The sequence below is a fragment of the Aulostomus chinensis genome, chromosome 3 (genome assembly GCF_037954235.1).
Source record: "Aulostomus chinensis isolate RoL2024-O1b breed Wild chromosome 3, RoL_Achi_v1.0, whole genome shotgun sequence".
Lineage (NCBI taxonomy): Eukaryota > Metazoa > Chordata > Actinopteri > Syngnathiformes > Aulostomidae > Aulostomus > Aulostomus chinensis.
The window spans coordinates 6,819,563-6,838,190 of NC_141322.1; the positions used below are offsets into that span (position 1 = coordinate 6,819,563).

General features: G+C 41.8%; 1 protein-coding gene across 3 annotated transcripts in view; it reads left to right on the plus strand.

Annotated features, from left to right (window-relative positions):
• The window catches only part of cdk18 (cyclin dependent kinase 18), a 40,008-nt gene that overhangs the window by 1,490 nt on the left and 19,890 nt on the right, over positions 1 to 18,628 (plus strand). For all 3 annotated transcript variants that reach the window (XM_086198390.1, XM_086198388.1, XM_086198391.1), the window contains exons 2-5: positions 10,202 to 10,331; positions 14,218 to 14,339; positions 17,057 to 17,188; positions 17,282 to 17,338. In XM_086198390.1, the coding sequence (XP_086054516.1) occupies positions 10,220 to 10,331; positions 14,218 to 14,339; positions 17,057 to 17,188; positions 17,282 to 17,338 (423 nt within the window). In that variant the 5' untranslated portion in view covers positions 10,202 to 10,219. The remainder of the gene's footprint in view (positions 1 to 10,201; positions 10,332 to 14,217; positions 14,340 to 17,056; positions 17,189 to 17,281; positions 17,339 to 18,628) is intronic.

The following is an 18,628-nucleotide window of genomic DNA, read 5'->3' on the forward strand; positions in this document are numbered from 1 at the left end:
ACAGAACAGAAGTTGTGTGTTTACTTCATGTCCTCCACCTGACTGAAACATCAACAGATGCACAGTCTGACCGTCTGCAGGTGAACAGGCTAAATAAAAGAGCTGAAAAGGCATATACATTCATTTGAATAGCACAGCAACTGAGAGGTGATTGTCTATTAAAACACTGTCATTTAAAATGGAATCAGATGCTCACTTTAATTCCATAACTGTATAAAGTAAGAGTTGTGTTGGAAGTCCAATTATATCTTGTGAGTTCAAGAGTTAGGCTCTGAGGTTATGTCTGGTGGACCCCCTCCTAAAGTATCTACAACCACAATGAGGGTGGAGTGCCTGAACAGATAAGCGCCTTCAGCCAGTCAGACCTGAGTCAAACAGATGTCTTTGTGGCTTTGGCTGGTGATGTTATGCTATGTTTAAAGGCATGAGTAGCACTTTTCCACTGTTGCTTAAACACAACAGGCCCAACTGTCCCGTCTCACTCCCTCTAAACACACCTGAAGAACACCCCCCCCCCCCCCCTCCTGGGTTGCAACATAGAGCAAATCCCACTTTACTCCATGTTGCATCATCACTTACCTTCAGCATATAAACACCTGACTAACTGCTGGGAGTAATGAGAACAGCCTAACTTGCAAATATTTTAGCTTTCCTCCTTGGAGGAAAGCATGCGCATATGAACCTGCAGGAACATGAGAGAAACTGAGAGGTGGCAAGCAGGAAAACTACCACACATGTACTGCCTCTACTACTGTATATTTACTAATAAATCCTTCCATCCTGTTATTACCAGTGTACTCATGCTAAATCTGTTGTGTTAACACTAAAATGAATCCACAGAAACCATGACATTGTTTTAGTTTTTATTATGTAACACTGGAATGGTTGTGAATGATGTGTAAATTATTACCTTCTAACCATTACATTGTATATTTGATATTTGCTGCTGTAGATCATGAACATGTGGTGATCCAAGTGTGTGTGTGCGTAGTGTGTGTGTATAGTGTGTGTGTGTTCATTTGTGTGTCCATTTGCCACAAAGATGCTGCAGCAGCAGCTCTGCACCTACATCACAGCCACTAACATGACATCATAAGCAGTGTTCACTATCATTGTATGCAATGATGGTGTTTTGAGAGATATTTCATGAACACATAGTTATTTGAGTGCTATACAGAAATGGTCCTGGTCACAGACGAGTTAACTGTTGGCTCACCTCCGACTCCTGTCAACCGACGAGAGTCATGTCTGGTATTTAACATGTTGCAACCTTTAACAGTACTTTTGGACTCTGGTGAAGACAGAGTGCATCAAAACATGGGTCTCTGGCGCCTATTAAATTTTGGTGATTCATGCGCTTTTTCTTTGGATTCCACTTAAGTTAAGGGGTCTATTGAATTAATCTCTATGCAAAGTTATTTTTACTGAATGATAGTGGAACTAGGTGTGAATATTTACAACTGGAACACAAAAGTGCATGCCCGTGATGGGGGACATCAGTAGGGCAAAGCTAAAATGGAGTATTTAAAGCGCTATTAATAATAACATTTGCTCGCAGGTACACACCTGCTCACAGTTATTGGCTGGAGAGTCTCAATCACATTTCTAATAGGACATGAGAAGGTTTTTTTTTTCTTATGCTAATTTTTTTTGAATGATGCTGCTCATCGTTCCTTTTAGTGATGCAGTAGGTGATGGCTGAGTGAGTGACAGGGGTGACTGATTTGGTGGAGAGGCAGACATAATCGCCAAAGCAATGAAAATGTAGTCCTTGATGGTCCTAGGTGGTTTATTATGTGACCAAAGGATAGTAGGAGGGATCTACGAAATTTAACTTTGCAGTACAACTCAGGCAGGGGGCGCAATGGAGAATTACAGTCATCAGTGTTAATGACCTGAACTGTAACTCCCAAAAATATTTGTCTTACTACTAAAAGATCTCTTAAATGACATTATAAGACCCTGACTCACTCACCTGGTCCTTGACCCTGGTGCTGCTCTTCAGTTTCCTCCAAGCATGAATCCTTGTTTAGGCCATCTATGCTGTCAACCCTTTTTCCTCTTCTTCTTCTTCCTTTAATAGGTTCACATAGGACACGATGGTGTGCAATCTTGTCCATGTCTAATACAGTGACCTGCCAGACGCATCCTTGTCTCTGCAGCAACTGTAGATAGTTTCAGTAGTTCTTTTCCAGCTTTTTGCTGCAGGCTAACATCAGTGCCATTCATCGCATTTTGTTATAGCACCTTTCTATCTGTTCCTCCAACAGAATATTGAGGTTGTTTTGTGTGGGAAGGCCAGACAAGGAGAAACTGAGAAGTGACAAGGATTTTACCGAGGTCAACTATGTCATGTTTTCACATTGGCATTTGTTTGTCAGCAGGATAATGCAAAGACGAAGATGGCCTTCACCAAACTTGGTGGACATGGTTGTAGTATGAGCCAAGGAAGCCACAGAAGCCACAGAAAATGCTGTTCTGTTGCAGATCTGTTACATTTTGTGGCGATTAGTCCTAGTGCCCCCTGATGGCAACAGGAAATTACATGTTTTCTTACACATCAATCAATCAATCAATCATATTACTTATAGTAGATTTCATGCGTCAAGATGATAGGCCAGCTCCTTAATAGAGAACATTGTGGCTCTCACACACCAATTGAGGACTTTTCCTCCTTGAACAAACAATTGAGCATGGATAATGACACACTGTTTTCTAGGCCTCATCATGACCGCTCTGTCCATACCGGATCTCATTACTGGAGATTAATTTGTGAATAACATGAGGAAAAATTCTGGGGTGACTTTATGCTTTCGAGGCATTAAGTTCAGTAAGATCCTGTGATAGCACTTGCTCGTTAAACACCCACTGATCCAGGACGTTGCTGTTCATGCAGCTGCTGCTAAACGTTGGTTTACAAAGTTGTAGCATGTATGGCTGATGCAAAAATTAAATTCAGGACAGATAGGAGTCACCCGTCCTTTAATATTGTTATGACTGAATGTAGGTCAAAAGAGATGTAGAATTCACAACCAGTTGCCTAAGTTGTCTGTGTTAGACACCAAGAGAATGATCTGCACCCTATAGCATCTGTAAAGCTCCATTTGGAAAAGTTTGGATTTCTTTTTTTTGTAAAAAACTGTGGTAAAATGACTCAATGTGAGAGGCAGCACCTTGTCAGTCCTGATTCCTTACAAGGTGCAAAAAGTAATATCCTTTTTACACTGAAAAACGCGTGTCAACGCAAGTTTTTGGACCCGCATTTGTTTGGCATTAGAGCGCATTCAAGCTTCCATCCAACATGGATGTCGCCGAGTTGAACGTTAGGGTTGTTGTTGCGTGCATTGCAGTGTTATCTCTTTTGCAAAGTGAACAAACTCGGCGCAGATTGGAAAATATCCGAGTGCTAATGCAGCGAAGGAGGATGGAGTTTTTGGCTTGTCTGGAAGGGAGCCGAAGAAGCTACAGGCGAAGCCTGACAGGCGGCACAGTGACAAAATCAGGATGCAACAGGAAGGTCGCATGAAACCTGAGACGACGCGGGTTGCCTTTTTCACACTGCAGGTGAGCCGAGCAGAGCCGAGCTGCTAAACACCCGGGTCGCTAGGCGAGTTGGTCGACTCGGATCGAAATGCCAAGTCGACCCTTTGAGTGCCGAAAAACCCGTGTTGACCCTCGTTTTTGGTGCAGTGTGAAAGGGGCATAAAAGAGGTCAGAAGTGAGCTTTAAGTTAAGGTTTGTGATGTAAATGATTTTTTTTTTTTTATTTTGCACTTTGTAGGTATGCAGACTATGTGTTCATTAAATAAGCAGACACATGAAAGATACCCTGGTGACAAAAAGAACAATCAAACTACATTCACTTCCTGCCTTCCCTGCTCTGTTGCCTCTACAGATATATTTGAGTGGAATAGTCATCGCTATCTTGTGCTTGTTAACTCATTCTCAGTAAATTCTTTACGACCCAAGCTGAAATAGTAACCCCTTTGAGACATGCCATTAGATGTAACCCCCCCCCCCCCATGCATAAAAACCTCATTAATTAAACTTTTCCTTTTGCAGTGGATTTCAGTGAACATGAGCTACAATTACTTTTGTTTAAAATGTGACTGACTGATGGCTGCTAGATTTGGACTCAGTGCATTACTGACCAAACACCAGCTGTTTCACAGTGAATACGCACAGCTGGATTGCAGTCTAAATGGACTACTGGAGCATTCAGTAATGTATCCTCAGGCCCAAGGTCAGTTATAGAGCATATGGCCCGTCACACAGCTAGCACAGACAGAAGTGTGTATTTACTACTACGGCAAGGAAGGTTTAATACTGATGTGGCTTGGTGGTGGTATTTCGTTGATTTAAGACCAGTGTAAGAGTTTGACATCAGACCAAGATTGGTTCCTGCTCAAAGTAACATCAGCATGATGTCTAGGACACTGTCTTTTTGATGTGAAATCATTCAAAAATTCAACCCCCACCAGACAGAAAGTTTCTAGAACAGTTTTGAGTTGTGTTTTAAGGTAAAACAGCATTTTCATTTGCTTTAAAAGGTTTCACACATCTACATTGTAGAATTAAATTAGTAATTCCAGTTCATGTTTTTCAAACAGTCCAACAGTAGTTGTCACTTAACAGAACTATGACTATTACCGCCTGTTATATTGGGAACATTTGTTGTACGTTGGGATTACTCTGATCATACTTGGCACAACAATGCCTGAGGCAAGCATCTGTCCTCAACATGTTAGTGAACTATTCAACCGCCTAACACACCTCAACTCAAATTTATTTATTTGGCCCTGTGAGCAGACACAAGGCCATAGATTAGCCCTGCTAACGGTAAAATGGCAGGCAAACAATTAAAAACTACAACAGAAATAGCAGCATACATACTGCAACATTTAATTAAATGGACCCCTATGGCATAAAAATATTAAGCGTGTCATAGCTGCCTTCATGATCACACTCTCATAAAAACCATACAGCAAACAAAAAGAGTGTCTTTTCCCATCAGAGCCCCAAGGCACATCCAGTTGGCTGCACTAACACGGCAGTCTTTGTGTGTGTTAGCACCTTTACTGGAGCATGTCACTTGCAGGGAATAGTGTGGAAGTTAGGTGTGAAAGGTTGGTGTTGCCAAAGTCAAGTACAATGACTGCTGCATCAGGATGTGAGTTCTCCACACAGGGGATTTAGGTTGCTTCTGCAGTGCTGGATATGTTGGCTTGAGATAAAGATGGAATATATACCTCAACTATAATAACTGGAGCAAACTACTTGACTGTTAGAAAAGGTTGTACTGCTCTAGAATTTAAAAAATGATACTTTGACTGCAATCGTCTTATATTAGTATCAATAGTGACACAGCATTATAAGCTGTATTTCTGCCTTGGAAAGCTTGAGTACAAGTATAACATACCAAAATACAAATTTATATATCGAAACACACACACACACACACACACACACACACACACACAAGGCAGGCAGGAGTTGTGCCTCATCAGTTGCTGTCTAAGAAATAAACTAATGCTGACATTTTACACACCTTCACATTTTACCAATGTCAGACTTTAAACATACACAGATAATATATATTCCTTGTTTCATGTGTGTATGAAAACAGAATGAGGATTACTTTACTGACAATACACACACTTTATCAAGGTATAAACTTATTTACAGAAGTAAATCTCTTTGGTATATGTCCCATACCATTTACTTACGTTGATCATACATTATTATTTACATGAAATGTAGAAGTGAGCCAGGAAAAAAGGTTAAGGTTTTCAAATTTTCCAGGATTCATTTTCTATTCTGTTAAGATTTGTAGACAAACTTAATAGTAAGCACTTTGTCCACAATTCATTGAGTTTTAGGAGTCAAATTTCAGTGAATGAATGCCTTTCCCTATTTGATTACAGAATGATTTGGTGGCTTGCCATCCAAGATTCAATGAATGAATGAATGCTGGATCTGACCGACATCTGTGAAACCAATAACAGGTCAAATATAAACCCTCATGAAGATGCATGAGCGGCGGTGCAGGCAGCTGAGGAAGACAAACACATCAAAGAGGAGTGGGGATTCAAAGGAAGTGAGCGCTGTAGCAACATGAAGATGGACTTGGTCCAGGAGGACCACAGTTACAAACAGAGAGGTAGTTACACTTCACTGGGTGCAGGCAGTTATCACATGATCTAAAGGGCAACTTTGTTCATTTACCAGGCCTGAAAAATATGGAAAAGAAACCACAATTTATATAACATTATTCTGTCTGCTGTTGTGATTGTGATACGATTATAGTGGGAATAGTACTTTGGGCATGATGATGATGTTCTTGCTGGTTCAATACTGAACTGTAAGGCACCAGTGTTATGGGCAGGTGACTTCTGTTCCAGTCCTGTGTGCAACTACAAGCATCACATTTACATTTCCTAAAGATGTTGTTTTAATTCTGCAACATGCATGACTTTAAGCCCCTGCTTATCAATGCAGAGTCAGCATTCACATAACTTTCAGCTATTGACCTTACAAACAGCTTTTAATATTTTCAGCAGCTTTTAAAAAAAAATCACACTTTATATTTCATAAGGGTTTTGGAGATTTTCAGAAAAGAGAGGCTGAAATTTGTTCAAACAAGGGGTTCTAAAACTTTTTTGTAACCAAGTACCATCCATTTTCTACACTTATCCTGTTCAGGGTCATGGGGGGGCTGGAGCCTATCCCAGCTGCCTTTGGGCGTGAGGCGGGGTTCACCCTGGACAGGTCACCAGTCCATCGCAGGGCCAACACAGATAGACAGACAACCATTCACACCTACAGTCAATTTTGAGTATCAATCAGTCTCGTCCCCTTTTGATGTCTTTGGACGGTGGGAGGAAGACGGAGTACCTGGAGAGAACCCACGCAGGCACAGGGAGAACATGCAGACTCCACACAGAAAGACCACATGCTCGAGCGGGGGGGTGAACCTTCTTGCTGTGAGACAACAGTGCTAACCACTGCACCACCGTGCCGCCCTAACCAAGTACCACCGTATAGCAAAAAATTAAACCCTCCAACAACAACGAAGAACAAACAAAGTTAAAAAATACAGAAGCACAGCAGCTCTACTCAGCTACATCAGGGGTGGACAAAATGTTTCCTCAGAGGGCCTCACTGGCTTGGATAAGTGAGTGAGGGGCCACACATCCAACAATCAGAAGGAAACATGAAGCACACGTGCGGGAACATGTTCACAACCCTGTCCTTGTTTTCAAATTTATGTGTCAATCAGATGAACTATGAGGTAAAATGAAAAGATCCACTTTTTGCTAATTGTGTTGATGTAGTGATCTATGATGAAAGACAATTATGTTACAAATATATGAAGACAAGTCGTTTGGTGGAGTCTTTGATATCTGTGCTCTCATCCAGCATGATGGAGAAACGAGAAATCAGCCACCATGAGACGCAATGGTGCTGCACTGAGCACCATTCCAACATGCATACGGTTGCTATGCAACCAAGAGGTGAACCAGAAAGTTTTCTAATCACACCCATCAGACTGTATCTTACTGTCAATCAGAGGAAAGCGCTGGCTCTGTGGAGGTGTGTATGTTCATCCTCAAGACAATACAGTAGTTGGAGCGTTTCAGCTCATATGGGAGCTACGGCCTCATGATGATTGTTTCAAGGGTTATTTCATGCTGACCAGCACCAGGATGATCTTGTCCTTCATCACCACCGTTGTGATCTATGATTCCCTCCAGCCAGATTACCTGCTATTAAACTACTGGTGTCACACGTTTGAATCATGGGCCTGGACTGCTTCAGTGATTTGTGTTTTTTGAGAAAAAAGTCCAGCAGTTGGTTTTTCAGCTGGGGGTGTTTGGTTAAAAGGTTCTGTTGGGGTGCACTGTTTCAATGGATTCACTGCTGAGAACTTCACCACATCCTTTCCTCAGTCCAACTGAATCCAAATGACGATAACTTGAGTCATATAGCTCTTGTGTCATTTGTTGCTAACATTAGCAGGAGCAGGAGCAGTGCACCGTATTTTGCCTACTGTTTTACAGCATAGTTGGGAGTACTGTTGGGAGTTGGCTCTAAAAGTCCTAGCCATACATCACACTTGCTTAAAGCACTCCTTTTTTCTTTGCAAAATAGTCTTTGAATAATTGTCTGTCTCAAAAGTATTTGGTAATGAGGCCATTAGTTCATTAAACCCTTTGCCACAGACCACACTGATGGACAAAATGTCTTTCTTCATCAGTGAGCAGATTCCCTGTCTGATTTCCTCAGATTGCATCTCTAAACAAGGATGGCAACTTTTGTTATTTTGCTCTGGCAATGTCGCATGACTGTATGTGCCGGGATGTATGGTGGGTTCTGCACAGCCTGTAACAGCTCTTGGCTTGACTGAGCAAGAAGAAAAAAGTTCCAAACTGATGTTTCACGGTTAATTTCTTTCTCGCCATTTTCATCTCTTGCACCATACAAAGCAGAGGGAAACCTGGAAAAAAAAAAAAATCTGTATAAATAACATTTCACAGTTCCTCTGGTCAAACACAGTTCTATGAGAAAGCTTAACATCAAGTCACTTCAAAGAAGTATCAAAGTAACTTCATTTAACAATCACAACACACTCTAATAACCAGTGCAAAATACATATTTGAATTTGAGATTCTTCCGCAAGCAGTTAATTCCCCAGGCAAATCTAAACATTACAAAACACCTCGTGCAATCGCACAACACCAAGCACCAAAATGATTTCCTCCTCAAACAAACAAGCCAAACACATCCGTTAACCGCTTTTCAAATGAGGTGGCAAATGAAAGAAAGAGAGAAATCATTTCACGAAACCAATGTTACCTGGAGTGAAGGCAATTAAAACCCCCTCATATATCTCAGTCTACTCACAGTGGGTGTTAACCAAAGATTTCCAATTGTTTTTCTCTTATTAGGGCCTGAGCCTGAAGGCACCTCAGGCGAAGACCCTATTATGTTTGCTCGGCAGAGCAACACATTAGCAGCACTAAAAACACGAAAAACACACACACATTTAATGCTTACAATGGAAACCAATGGGAAGGCCGTGTCCTCTCATGGTACATACTCTCAAACAAACGCTTCTCACGTCTACCCCATACATCCCACAGCTTTAACAAACACACCACTGGATTCCTGACAAAAATCCCTACAAACATATGTTACTATGTGTCACTTTTGATCAACGAATGCCGACTTATTCAGCTTTTCCACACTACAATTCTGTTAATCCTCCTCTCTCTCCACTCTAGCACAGATCAAAGACAGAGCAGTGGGGGAGGGGTTCTTAAAGGGCCAGCTCTCAGCTCTGCTCTCACTCTCTGCATCAGACTCAGGCTTCTAACTCCTAAACTACTACCTACACACTTGGCCAATACACCGCTGGATTCGGGCCGGTGTCAAGGACGCGGCTGTAGGCCGTGCGGGGGATCAGGCCCTAACAACCCTGCTTGCAGCTTTAATTAGGGCCTGTCTTTGTCTCTTGTTACTGTCGACATCTCTCTCCAGCGCTCCTACTCTGACTTACATGTGTACATACCACATCTCTATACGCCATGTGAATGTTAATAAAACACATGATGAGGTAACCAAATATTCAAATATGCAATCAAAACAACTCTTTTTGTTTTTTGTTTGTTTTCTCTACTTCTTGATGAAGTCATGTGGTCATCGTTGCTATGGCTGCTGGATGGTATCTGTCATTCATATATGAATTTAGGTAGTTTTTACCACTTCTAACTATGCCCTTTCTGCTTGTTCTTTTGAGGATGAGAGGCTGCACAAACACGCGTGTGCGCACACACACACACACACCTACACACACGTACTAAAGCATGATGACAGAGGAATGGTGGGAACCTAATGCAGCACTCCTGATGCCCACAGACCAGAGAAAAAGAAAAATGACAGACACAAGAGCAGGTGATGAGTAACTACTAGGGCCACTGGGACGAAGGGGGCAGATGAGCGGGACAAATTTTATGAGCTGCTTTTTGCTTCTAGATCACACGGCAAACATCCATTCCTGCTCTATGAAACAATTTTGAAGCTCATGTCATGGAGACAATAATACTTTGTTGCTAGATCACTCACTGTAATGATGATGATGATGATGATATGATTGGTTTTAGACATGCAGGACAATGACTCTGTGTTTGTCTTCCACCAGATTTGGCTCCTCAGCAACATGAACAAGATGAAGAACTTTAAGAGGCGTTTCTCTCTTTCCGTTCCTCGCACGGAGACCATCGAGGAGTTCACTGAACAGATCAACCAGTTCAACATTCAACACTCTCAAGGTAGATTTATCAGTAACTGAAGCGTTATTCAACTGTTTGGCAGGCACTGGATCGAAACCTTATAGCAGCAATGATTTGTTTCATAAGAATGTATCAAATGGAAATGTATTATGTGCTCAGAGAGGCAACAGTGGATCTCTTCAGCCCTTACAGAGCTTCTATCCAATTCTAGCTGGCTGTTTAGCTGTCTTGCTGCAACCTTACTGTTTGGTTGGCTTGCAGCTTGTTTAAAACTTGATTTGTAACTAGCAGATGAATTTGAGCCTTTAGCTGCTAAATTAAGTAAGAAACCTGCTACTCTGAATACAAAAAATCTGCATGACAAGCACAAGGTGTATGGGTTTACTGTCACCTCTGATCTGCAGCCACAGCTCCAGTGAGAGCCCGAAGGTGAGTGTATTGTTGCTGCACACACTGTCACACACAGTCACACTGTCACACACAGTCTCACACAGAGAGGCAGGAAGAAGCTGTGGCAAGGCAGCAGAGTATCTGCGTCTGCAGCACAGGGGCACGAGCCCACTGCTCGTGCCCCTGTGCTGCACTTCCTGGGGGCCAGCACAGAGGCCTAGGCCATATTGCTGGCCCCCCTGGATGGAGAAAAAAAGCATTTATGATCGAAATAATCCCAGAGACTTCAGCAGGAGAACTGTATGCTTTTCATTTAAAAGGAAACCAAAAGGCTCAAAAGAGGAAAATGTATTAAAAAAAATGACAGTGGAGCATTTGTAGCTACCAGACAGCCTAGGTTAATGGAAACAGTGCTTCAATTAAAGGAACATAATTACTACACATCAACCAGATCTCTGGGATAAATAAATGTTTATTTTACTTGTCATAAAAAAGGCTGGCATAGAAGAGATTTATTAGCAAAGGACCTCATAGTTCATTGTCAGAGATGGCTTTGGCTGATAACAAAGTTGTTTTTGTTGGAGTGGGTGGAATAGGAAGCAAGATTGTACTTATTGTTACAGTAGCAGAGTATCAGAGCCAGCAGAAGCCATTCATGCAGGCTATAACAACGGCTGAACCACTCACAGCATTTTGATGGAGTGGGAATTGGACCAGAAAAAATATAGGCTTTGGCCAGGCTCTGGATGGTGATCACTGGGGGCTTGAGTTGATAACAGAGTATGTTTATGCACGACATCATTCGTACACAATCACAATGTGAGCTGTATTTATGGTAAGGTATTTCAGCATTGGAGTCCTTCAACGATGTCTGCCACTTTGGCACTGGTCGACAGCAGAAAGCATGTGAGTGTATGCAGGCGTTCAACAGACCAGATAACGGTGTCACCAATAATTACTTGTCTTCACAGGCACTATGTAAACAGAATGAGGGAGTTGGCTTAATGTAGTCCGCTACATTAGTTGGAGAGACATTGGAAACAACAAAGTTGATGGGACCAGTTTCACCCAGCGAATCACCACCAGAGGTGAAGCTATCAGCTGGTGGGAACCTTGTGCCACCTTAGAAATGTCCAAAGTGTGGCATACACTATACAATTTCAGAAATGTTAATTGCAACGTACACCATCCAAATTTAAAAGTCTATAATGTAAAGCCAACCTCTCAATTATTGTGCTCAGATTATACATGTCAACACAGCCCCACCGAGGCATAAACAGACTAGGCACATGTTCAGGACCCTGTAACCGGGGGCCTCTAAAGCATTTCATCATTTCTTTTAGTTTTTTGCTTGTTTGTTTGTTTGTTTTTTTGTTTGGTTTTTTTGCAGGCTTGTGATGATAAAAATATCATTCAAAGTATGTTATTATCCAAAAGCTGCAATATTGTAATATATACACTTGCTGGTGTAGTGATTCCCTCTGCCTTTAATGATCAGAGCACGGATGGTGACAATCACAGCATTCATGTTCATGAGCACCGTGCTGCTCCTGCACATTCGTTATTGAATTGACGGGAGAGAGGAGCAGGAGCAGGTTTAAATAGTTAGATCACGTTAATGGAACATATTGCAAAACACTTGCATTTCCCTCTCGGGCTTTAAAAAAACGGGAGAAAGCAGAAGGTGAGAAAGAAGGGCAAGAAAAAGGTATGTCTGATAACAATGTTGGGTGTAAAGGCGACTTGGAAAATGCGAGTGACTAGTTAACAATCTGGGTAATGTTATCTTTCTGTGCAAGATACACATTTGATAAAAGGTTCGTAAACAAGGGAAAACCACTTAATATCCTATAAATCTAAATCCACTTTCTTGAGTGTATATATTAGCTAGGTTTGCAGTGGTCAGCACTGTCACCTCGCAGCAAGAAGGTTGTGGGTTTTGAGCCCCAGCTCGGGCACAGGATCTTTCTGTGTGGAGTCTCCATGTTCTCCCTGTTCCTGTGTGGGTTCTCTCCGGGTCCTCCAGCTTCCTCCCACAGTCCAAAGACATCAAGTGGGGACTAGGCTAATTGGATACTCTAAACTGACTGTAGGTGTGACTGTGAGTGTGAATGGTTGTCTGTCTCTATGTGTTGGTCCTGTGATGGACTGCTGAGCCGTCCAGAGTGAACCCCACCTCTCACCTGAAGGCTGCTGGGATAGGCTCCACCCCCCGCGACCCTTAACAGGATAAACAGTAGGAAATGGATGGATGGATGTGAGCTACGTGGTTTAACCTTGAAAACGTATTTTATTTGTAGTTAGTCTACTTTGCAAATTGAAGTTTAAGACTTTGTGTATCGTGAGCTTGAACTCTGGTTACCTCACTTCTTGGTTTATATGAACATAGATAACAATGGTCCACTCTTGCTACTGAGTTTGGGGACAAGCAACACAGGGACAACGATGCAAAATTCACTCAGAAGCATACAAGAAAGAAGCAGCATAGTTACCTGCTTTTGCCAAATAGTTTTTGTGATTTTCTGTTACTGCATCTGCTTCCATGGCGACTACTTAATCAGAATCTGTGGATTAACATTCAGTCACATAACAAGGTTTTCAGACCTAGTTTAACCAGTTTATTCATAATAACAGATAAGAAATTGGATTATTAAACTTAGGGATATAAATGATCAATAGACAACAGTTATTAGGGATAGGGGGCCCCAATATCAAATTTTCATGGGGCCCCATGATGGCTTGGACAAGCGCTTTGGGTTGGTACTGTGGCCCAGTGCTGCACACCAATTGTAATGCCAGATCCTGAGTGCTCACAGTCTGTCTAAAATGGACAGGAAACCAATAGCAAGGATAGGTGTGATGTAATATCACTAGCCTATAGCTACCCAGCCTGTTGGGATGGATTCTGTCAGTTCCAGAGAGTGAGGAACAACTGTTGCTCTGCAGCATTTTCCCTTGCCAGCTCACCTCTCTGCAGCATTTGTGTTGGTCGTGGGGGTCTGGTTAGACGTGTCATTATTCTTCACTGCCACAACACCCGCACATGGCTTTGCCAAAGGACAACAACTGTGTTCATGGTGCCTGTTATAGGTTGAGTCCTCTGTTGATTATGGCAAAAAACATGCCCATAGGCAAGTTCCAAATGCTCTGTGTCAGGCTGACTTTCAATATCTGTCTGATCCATGTCACCTTCTTTTGTGTTCCATCTGTCTGCAACCACCTTGAATCAGTCATTATGACAAAGTTTAGATGTATTACTTTATTCGTCCTTTGTTATATGAAATGTACAATCATACAAAATATTGCATTTCAATATGAGAAAAAATTCTTGACATGTCCTAAACTTCAAGTTCTTTTGTTTTCTGTTATTCATGAATAAATTGATTTGTCATTTGTCCTCCAATTAATGTTGCTATACTGAGTGTACTCATGATGCCATCTACAGTAGTAATTTCTAACAATTAAGATTTACTGTATATTGTACTTTTCAAGAAACTCAAGGACATTGACCAAATGCCATGACTCTCCATGTCAGGCCTGACTCCAGATGGGCTGGATCCTCTGTCCCAAGATGCCAGTGTGACCACACCAGGGGTTCAGTCACCTTCCCAGCTCCACTATCACAACAAGGCCCAGCACAGACGCTTCTCCATGGAGGTCAGTAGTAGAGCTAGATACACAGTTTTCATAATGATTGGAGTGTTTATTGTTATTGGTGCAAAAGCCTTAAAAGAGCTGAGATTGTTTTTATGGAAGAAAGAGAAGGATAACGAATTGGCATTAGTGTAGTTGAGGGTTTTATGGTGTTCCAAGTTCAACCATCCCTACAGCGAGCAAACAACACGTTGAAGACTGAGTGAATGAAAGCAAAGGTAAATTAATCCGATACCAAGTCATACAGTAAGTAATGTAACATAAGGCAACAGAAAATTGATATGTTTGCAAACAGAAATTTGATTTACTGTGGAACAATTTGATTTTAATAATCACATTATGGGCGATACGGTGGTGCAGTGGTCAGCACTGTCACCTCACAGTAAGAAGGCTCTGGGTCTGATTCGCGGCTCAGGCATGAGATCTTTCTGTGTGGAGTCTCCATGTTCTCCCTTTGCCTGTGTGGGTTCTCTCCAGGTACTCCAGCTTCCTCCCACAGTCCAAAGACATACAATTGGGGACGAGGCTGAGTGATACTCTAAATTGACTGTAGGCGTGGCTGTGAGTGTGAATGGTTGTCTGTTTTTGTAATTGTAATGATTTGTATGTATGCATTGTATGTATGTTTTGTGTGTCTGTGTTGGGACTCCCTTGAAAACGAGACGCTGCATCTCAAGGGGCTATCCTAAATAAACTGAAATTGAAAGACATGGCTTCAGACAGGATTTAGTCCTCAGTTAGACAACTGCTTGGGGAAGCAGCAGCTAGGATTATTTCCTTAGTTCTTTGTAAATGGAGCCAAAATGAACGTTTAAATGTGACTGACGAGATGCAGGTTAAATTTTAGATTAATTGTCCTATTGTATAATAAATGCAAAGTCATTGATTCTTTCTCTGACCTCAATAATTGCCATGATGGCAGCATATATCTGTGTGCTTTTAAAAATAAAAAACTATGCTGTGACATGTGTTACTGGTTACGCACTCTCCTGTGTCTCTGATACACCAAGGAAAGGGGGGAGGTGTAGCTGCCATCTGTTTCATTCACACTAACATCCTATTTTAAAAACCCCTCTGGTAGCTTTGCTTATGCCAATTTAAGTCCAGTCCAGAATTAGAATCTACCTTTAAAAGCTTATAGTTCAGCCTGGAACTTAAATTATTCTGCACAATTTAAGTTTTCTACATAGCCAAGAGCCTCTTTTCCAACCTGAGTTTGTGACAATAAAGCAGGATTCACAGAGTCAACATGTATGCAGCCATAAACCTAATCAGCAACCTCTCCGGTCCAAGGTGTGAGTTGGTGCTAACAGAAATATAACCATGTCCTGACTGGACCCTGCAGGTAAAGTCTGCATGAGCATTATTATTATGATAATATATATTGTTATAATTATAATGCTATATCATCATTATAGCAATGGCAAAATATTGTCATAAAATAACATAATGAAAAAATATACAATTATATCATTAATTGGGATCTGGGACATTATATTGACTAACAAATAAGTTATCATTACAGGCCTAGCTGTTTCCCTCATGATGACCTTTACTGTGTCGATGATGACGACAGATGACCAAACCAGAAAAAGGGTTTCATATAAAACCAGGCAGCCCTCTGAATGATTTTGATGATGTACATTTTCACAACTGTTAGTGTATGTATGAAAACAATGAAGCTCAAACAACTGAGTAACTTCTGCCAAGGTTTTCCCTTGACCCAGTAAGGGGAACCTCAATTCCTCCTTCCGTATAAGAAGTCTACTTATCACTTTTAGCTTTTGGCATGCTGAACCTTCTACTGTGAAACAGGAGACTTGGATGGTATATGCATATATGTGGATGGGCCGGAGTAATTGGATGTATTGATGTTTGCCTGATTCCCATTAACTGTCCCTCCACAGCAGATGAAAGGCAGGGAGACAGATAGATAGGCAAGGACAGAGAAAGAGCAAGAGACAGAGAGACAAGGATGGAGAGAATACAGCCATCAAGTTCCTTTTTGTTATGATTAAATTGCCAGGATGAGGTGAGGTCTGGAATTAATCCCCTTCAGAGCCTATTTCAATGCTGCCTGTTTGAGGTATCTGCATCTGTCTAATTTTGCCATTCAGTATGCAGTGATTAATCCCCGGTTCATAGGTTTTATCACATTGGGGATATGCAATAACTGGTGTGTGGAGCTTGATTTCAAGTCAGTGCAGCCTTCAGAATAGAAGATATTCAGTAAAAACATTTACTGGTAACCTACAAAGTCACCATTTTGCATGAGAATACTTAAGTATGCCTTTGATGTTTTTTGGCATACTTCTTTCCCCCAAAGCATCAGAAACCCAAGCCAAGGATTACATGTTTGTTTGCGTATTACTGTATAAGCAGAATTAGCTGTAGCATTCAAAGACACTGAGCAGTCCATGTGGTGAAAGCCAGTACTGCCCAAAATTATAGTAAAGACAGAACATGATAAATGACCTTATGTCCACCTATGCATGTATATGAACGTAACCATGGTTCTGGACTGTATTGGCAACTGATATAAAAAGGGATGACAGCTCAAGAGTTAATCAGTGAAAAATTTGTGCAAGTTGTAAGATATTGAAGTTAAAAAATATAATATAGAAGTGGTATTCACAACACATCGCTAAAAACATATCTATGCTTACCACAGGCAGTTGGACAAACAGGAATACTTGGTAAAAGTTGGTTTCTGTTTGTAGGATGTCAGTAAACGGATGTCTCTTCCCATGGACATCCGCCTGCCTCCAGAGTTCCTCCAGAAACTGCAGCTGGAGAGTGAAAAGTCCCCCCTCTGCAAACCGCTCAGTCGCATGTCCCGTCGTGCTTCATTGGTTCGTACAACAAGACTACAGGTTCTATATATATTCTACCTTTATGTAAGCTCCTGTTTAACCTCAACTTCTTTGTTTTTTGTTTTCCTTTAGTCTGACATTGGATTTGGGAAGCTGGAGACATACGTGAAGCTCAGCAAACTGGGTGAGGTATGTCAATCACTCAAACACACAAATGTAGTCAGATGGTCAACAGTTACATTTACTGCCAGCAGAAGTATGTTGAAGCCAGGCTCTGTTTGCAACTCTTCACTATACTTGTCATGTGCGCAGAGATGTACACCCAGAGATTCAGACATGTCAGAATGGGCACGACAACACTTGCAGTTCTCCAAATATAAATGAGACACACTCCTTTGCATCCATCTGGGCATTGCTTGAATCATTTTGTAACATTTTGACAGTCCTATAGCCTGCAGCAACCTTCACTTGCTGCTCCTCTGAACGGTTGAGAGGGGCAGCCAGAAACACTAATGAGAGCTTTGTGAACAGTGAAGGTGGAGCACTCTGCTGGACAAACTGTCCTACTACACTATTTGTGAAGCATCAGAGCAGGCAAGGCAAGGCAAGGCAAGGCAATTTTATTTGTATAGCTCGTTTTCACAAACAGTTTGTCTCAAAGGGCTTTACATGGCATCATAACAACATCCTCTGTCCTTAGACCCTCACATCGACTGAGGAAAAACTCCATAGAAAACCCTTTTAACAGGGAAAAATCTGAGAAACCTCAGGGTGAGCAACAGAGGAGGGATCCCTCACCCAGGACGGACAGACGTGCAGTAGATGTTGTTACAGACAAGAAAACAGTTTACAATGCAGAATGTGGGAAACATGGAAATGTTAATAACAGCTGAAGAAGGAAGCTTCTGGAAGGGGAGGCAGGGAGAGCAAGCCAGCTTGATGGGGGACTGGATGGCAGACTGGTTCATGGAAGGGGAGCGCAGGCCGGTGTAACAGTGGGGAATAAGGGGGGGGGGGGGCGATGCAGGCGGCGGTTGGGGCTCTGGTGGATCTGTGGAAACACAGAGAGCTTCTCCCCATCATGTCTTTTAATATTCTTTTATTGGAAAGTTTGTCCTGGCTCTTAGAAGATATCAAGTGTGCCTTTCAGGAAGGCCCAACAAAAAGAAACACTGGAACTGCAATCAGGTCCTGATCTCGTCTGGGGCCTCATGTACAGAAGGTACATAAACAAAAATGTGGTCTACACCTCTTACCACATTGACATTCTGATGTATCCGAGAGGCAAATAACCACCACCCTCTGTGCCAACATCATGACTGATGTATGATTGTCACTCATGGTTTTGGTCTGTGGAGGACACGTGATGCTGGGAACCTGTGAAGCCTGGGAAAAATCATCATTCCACAAAATGTTTCGCACGTCAAAGGAACAATGATTAAATATCACACACCCATCTCTGCTTTTACACACATGAAT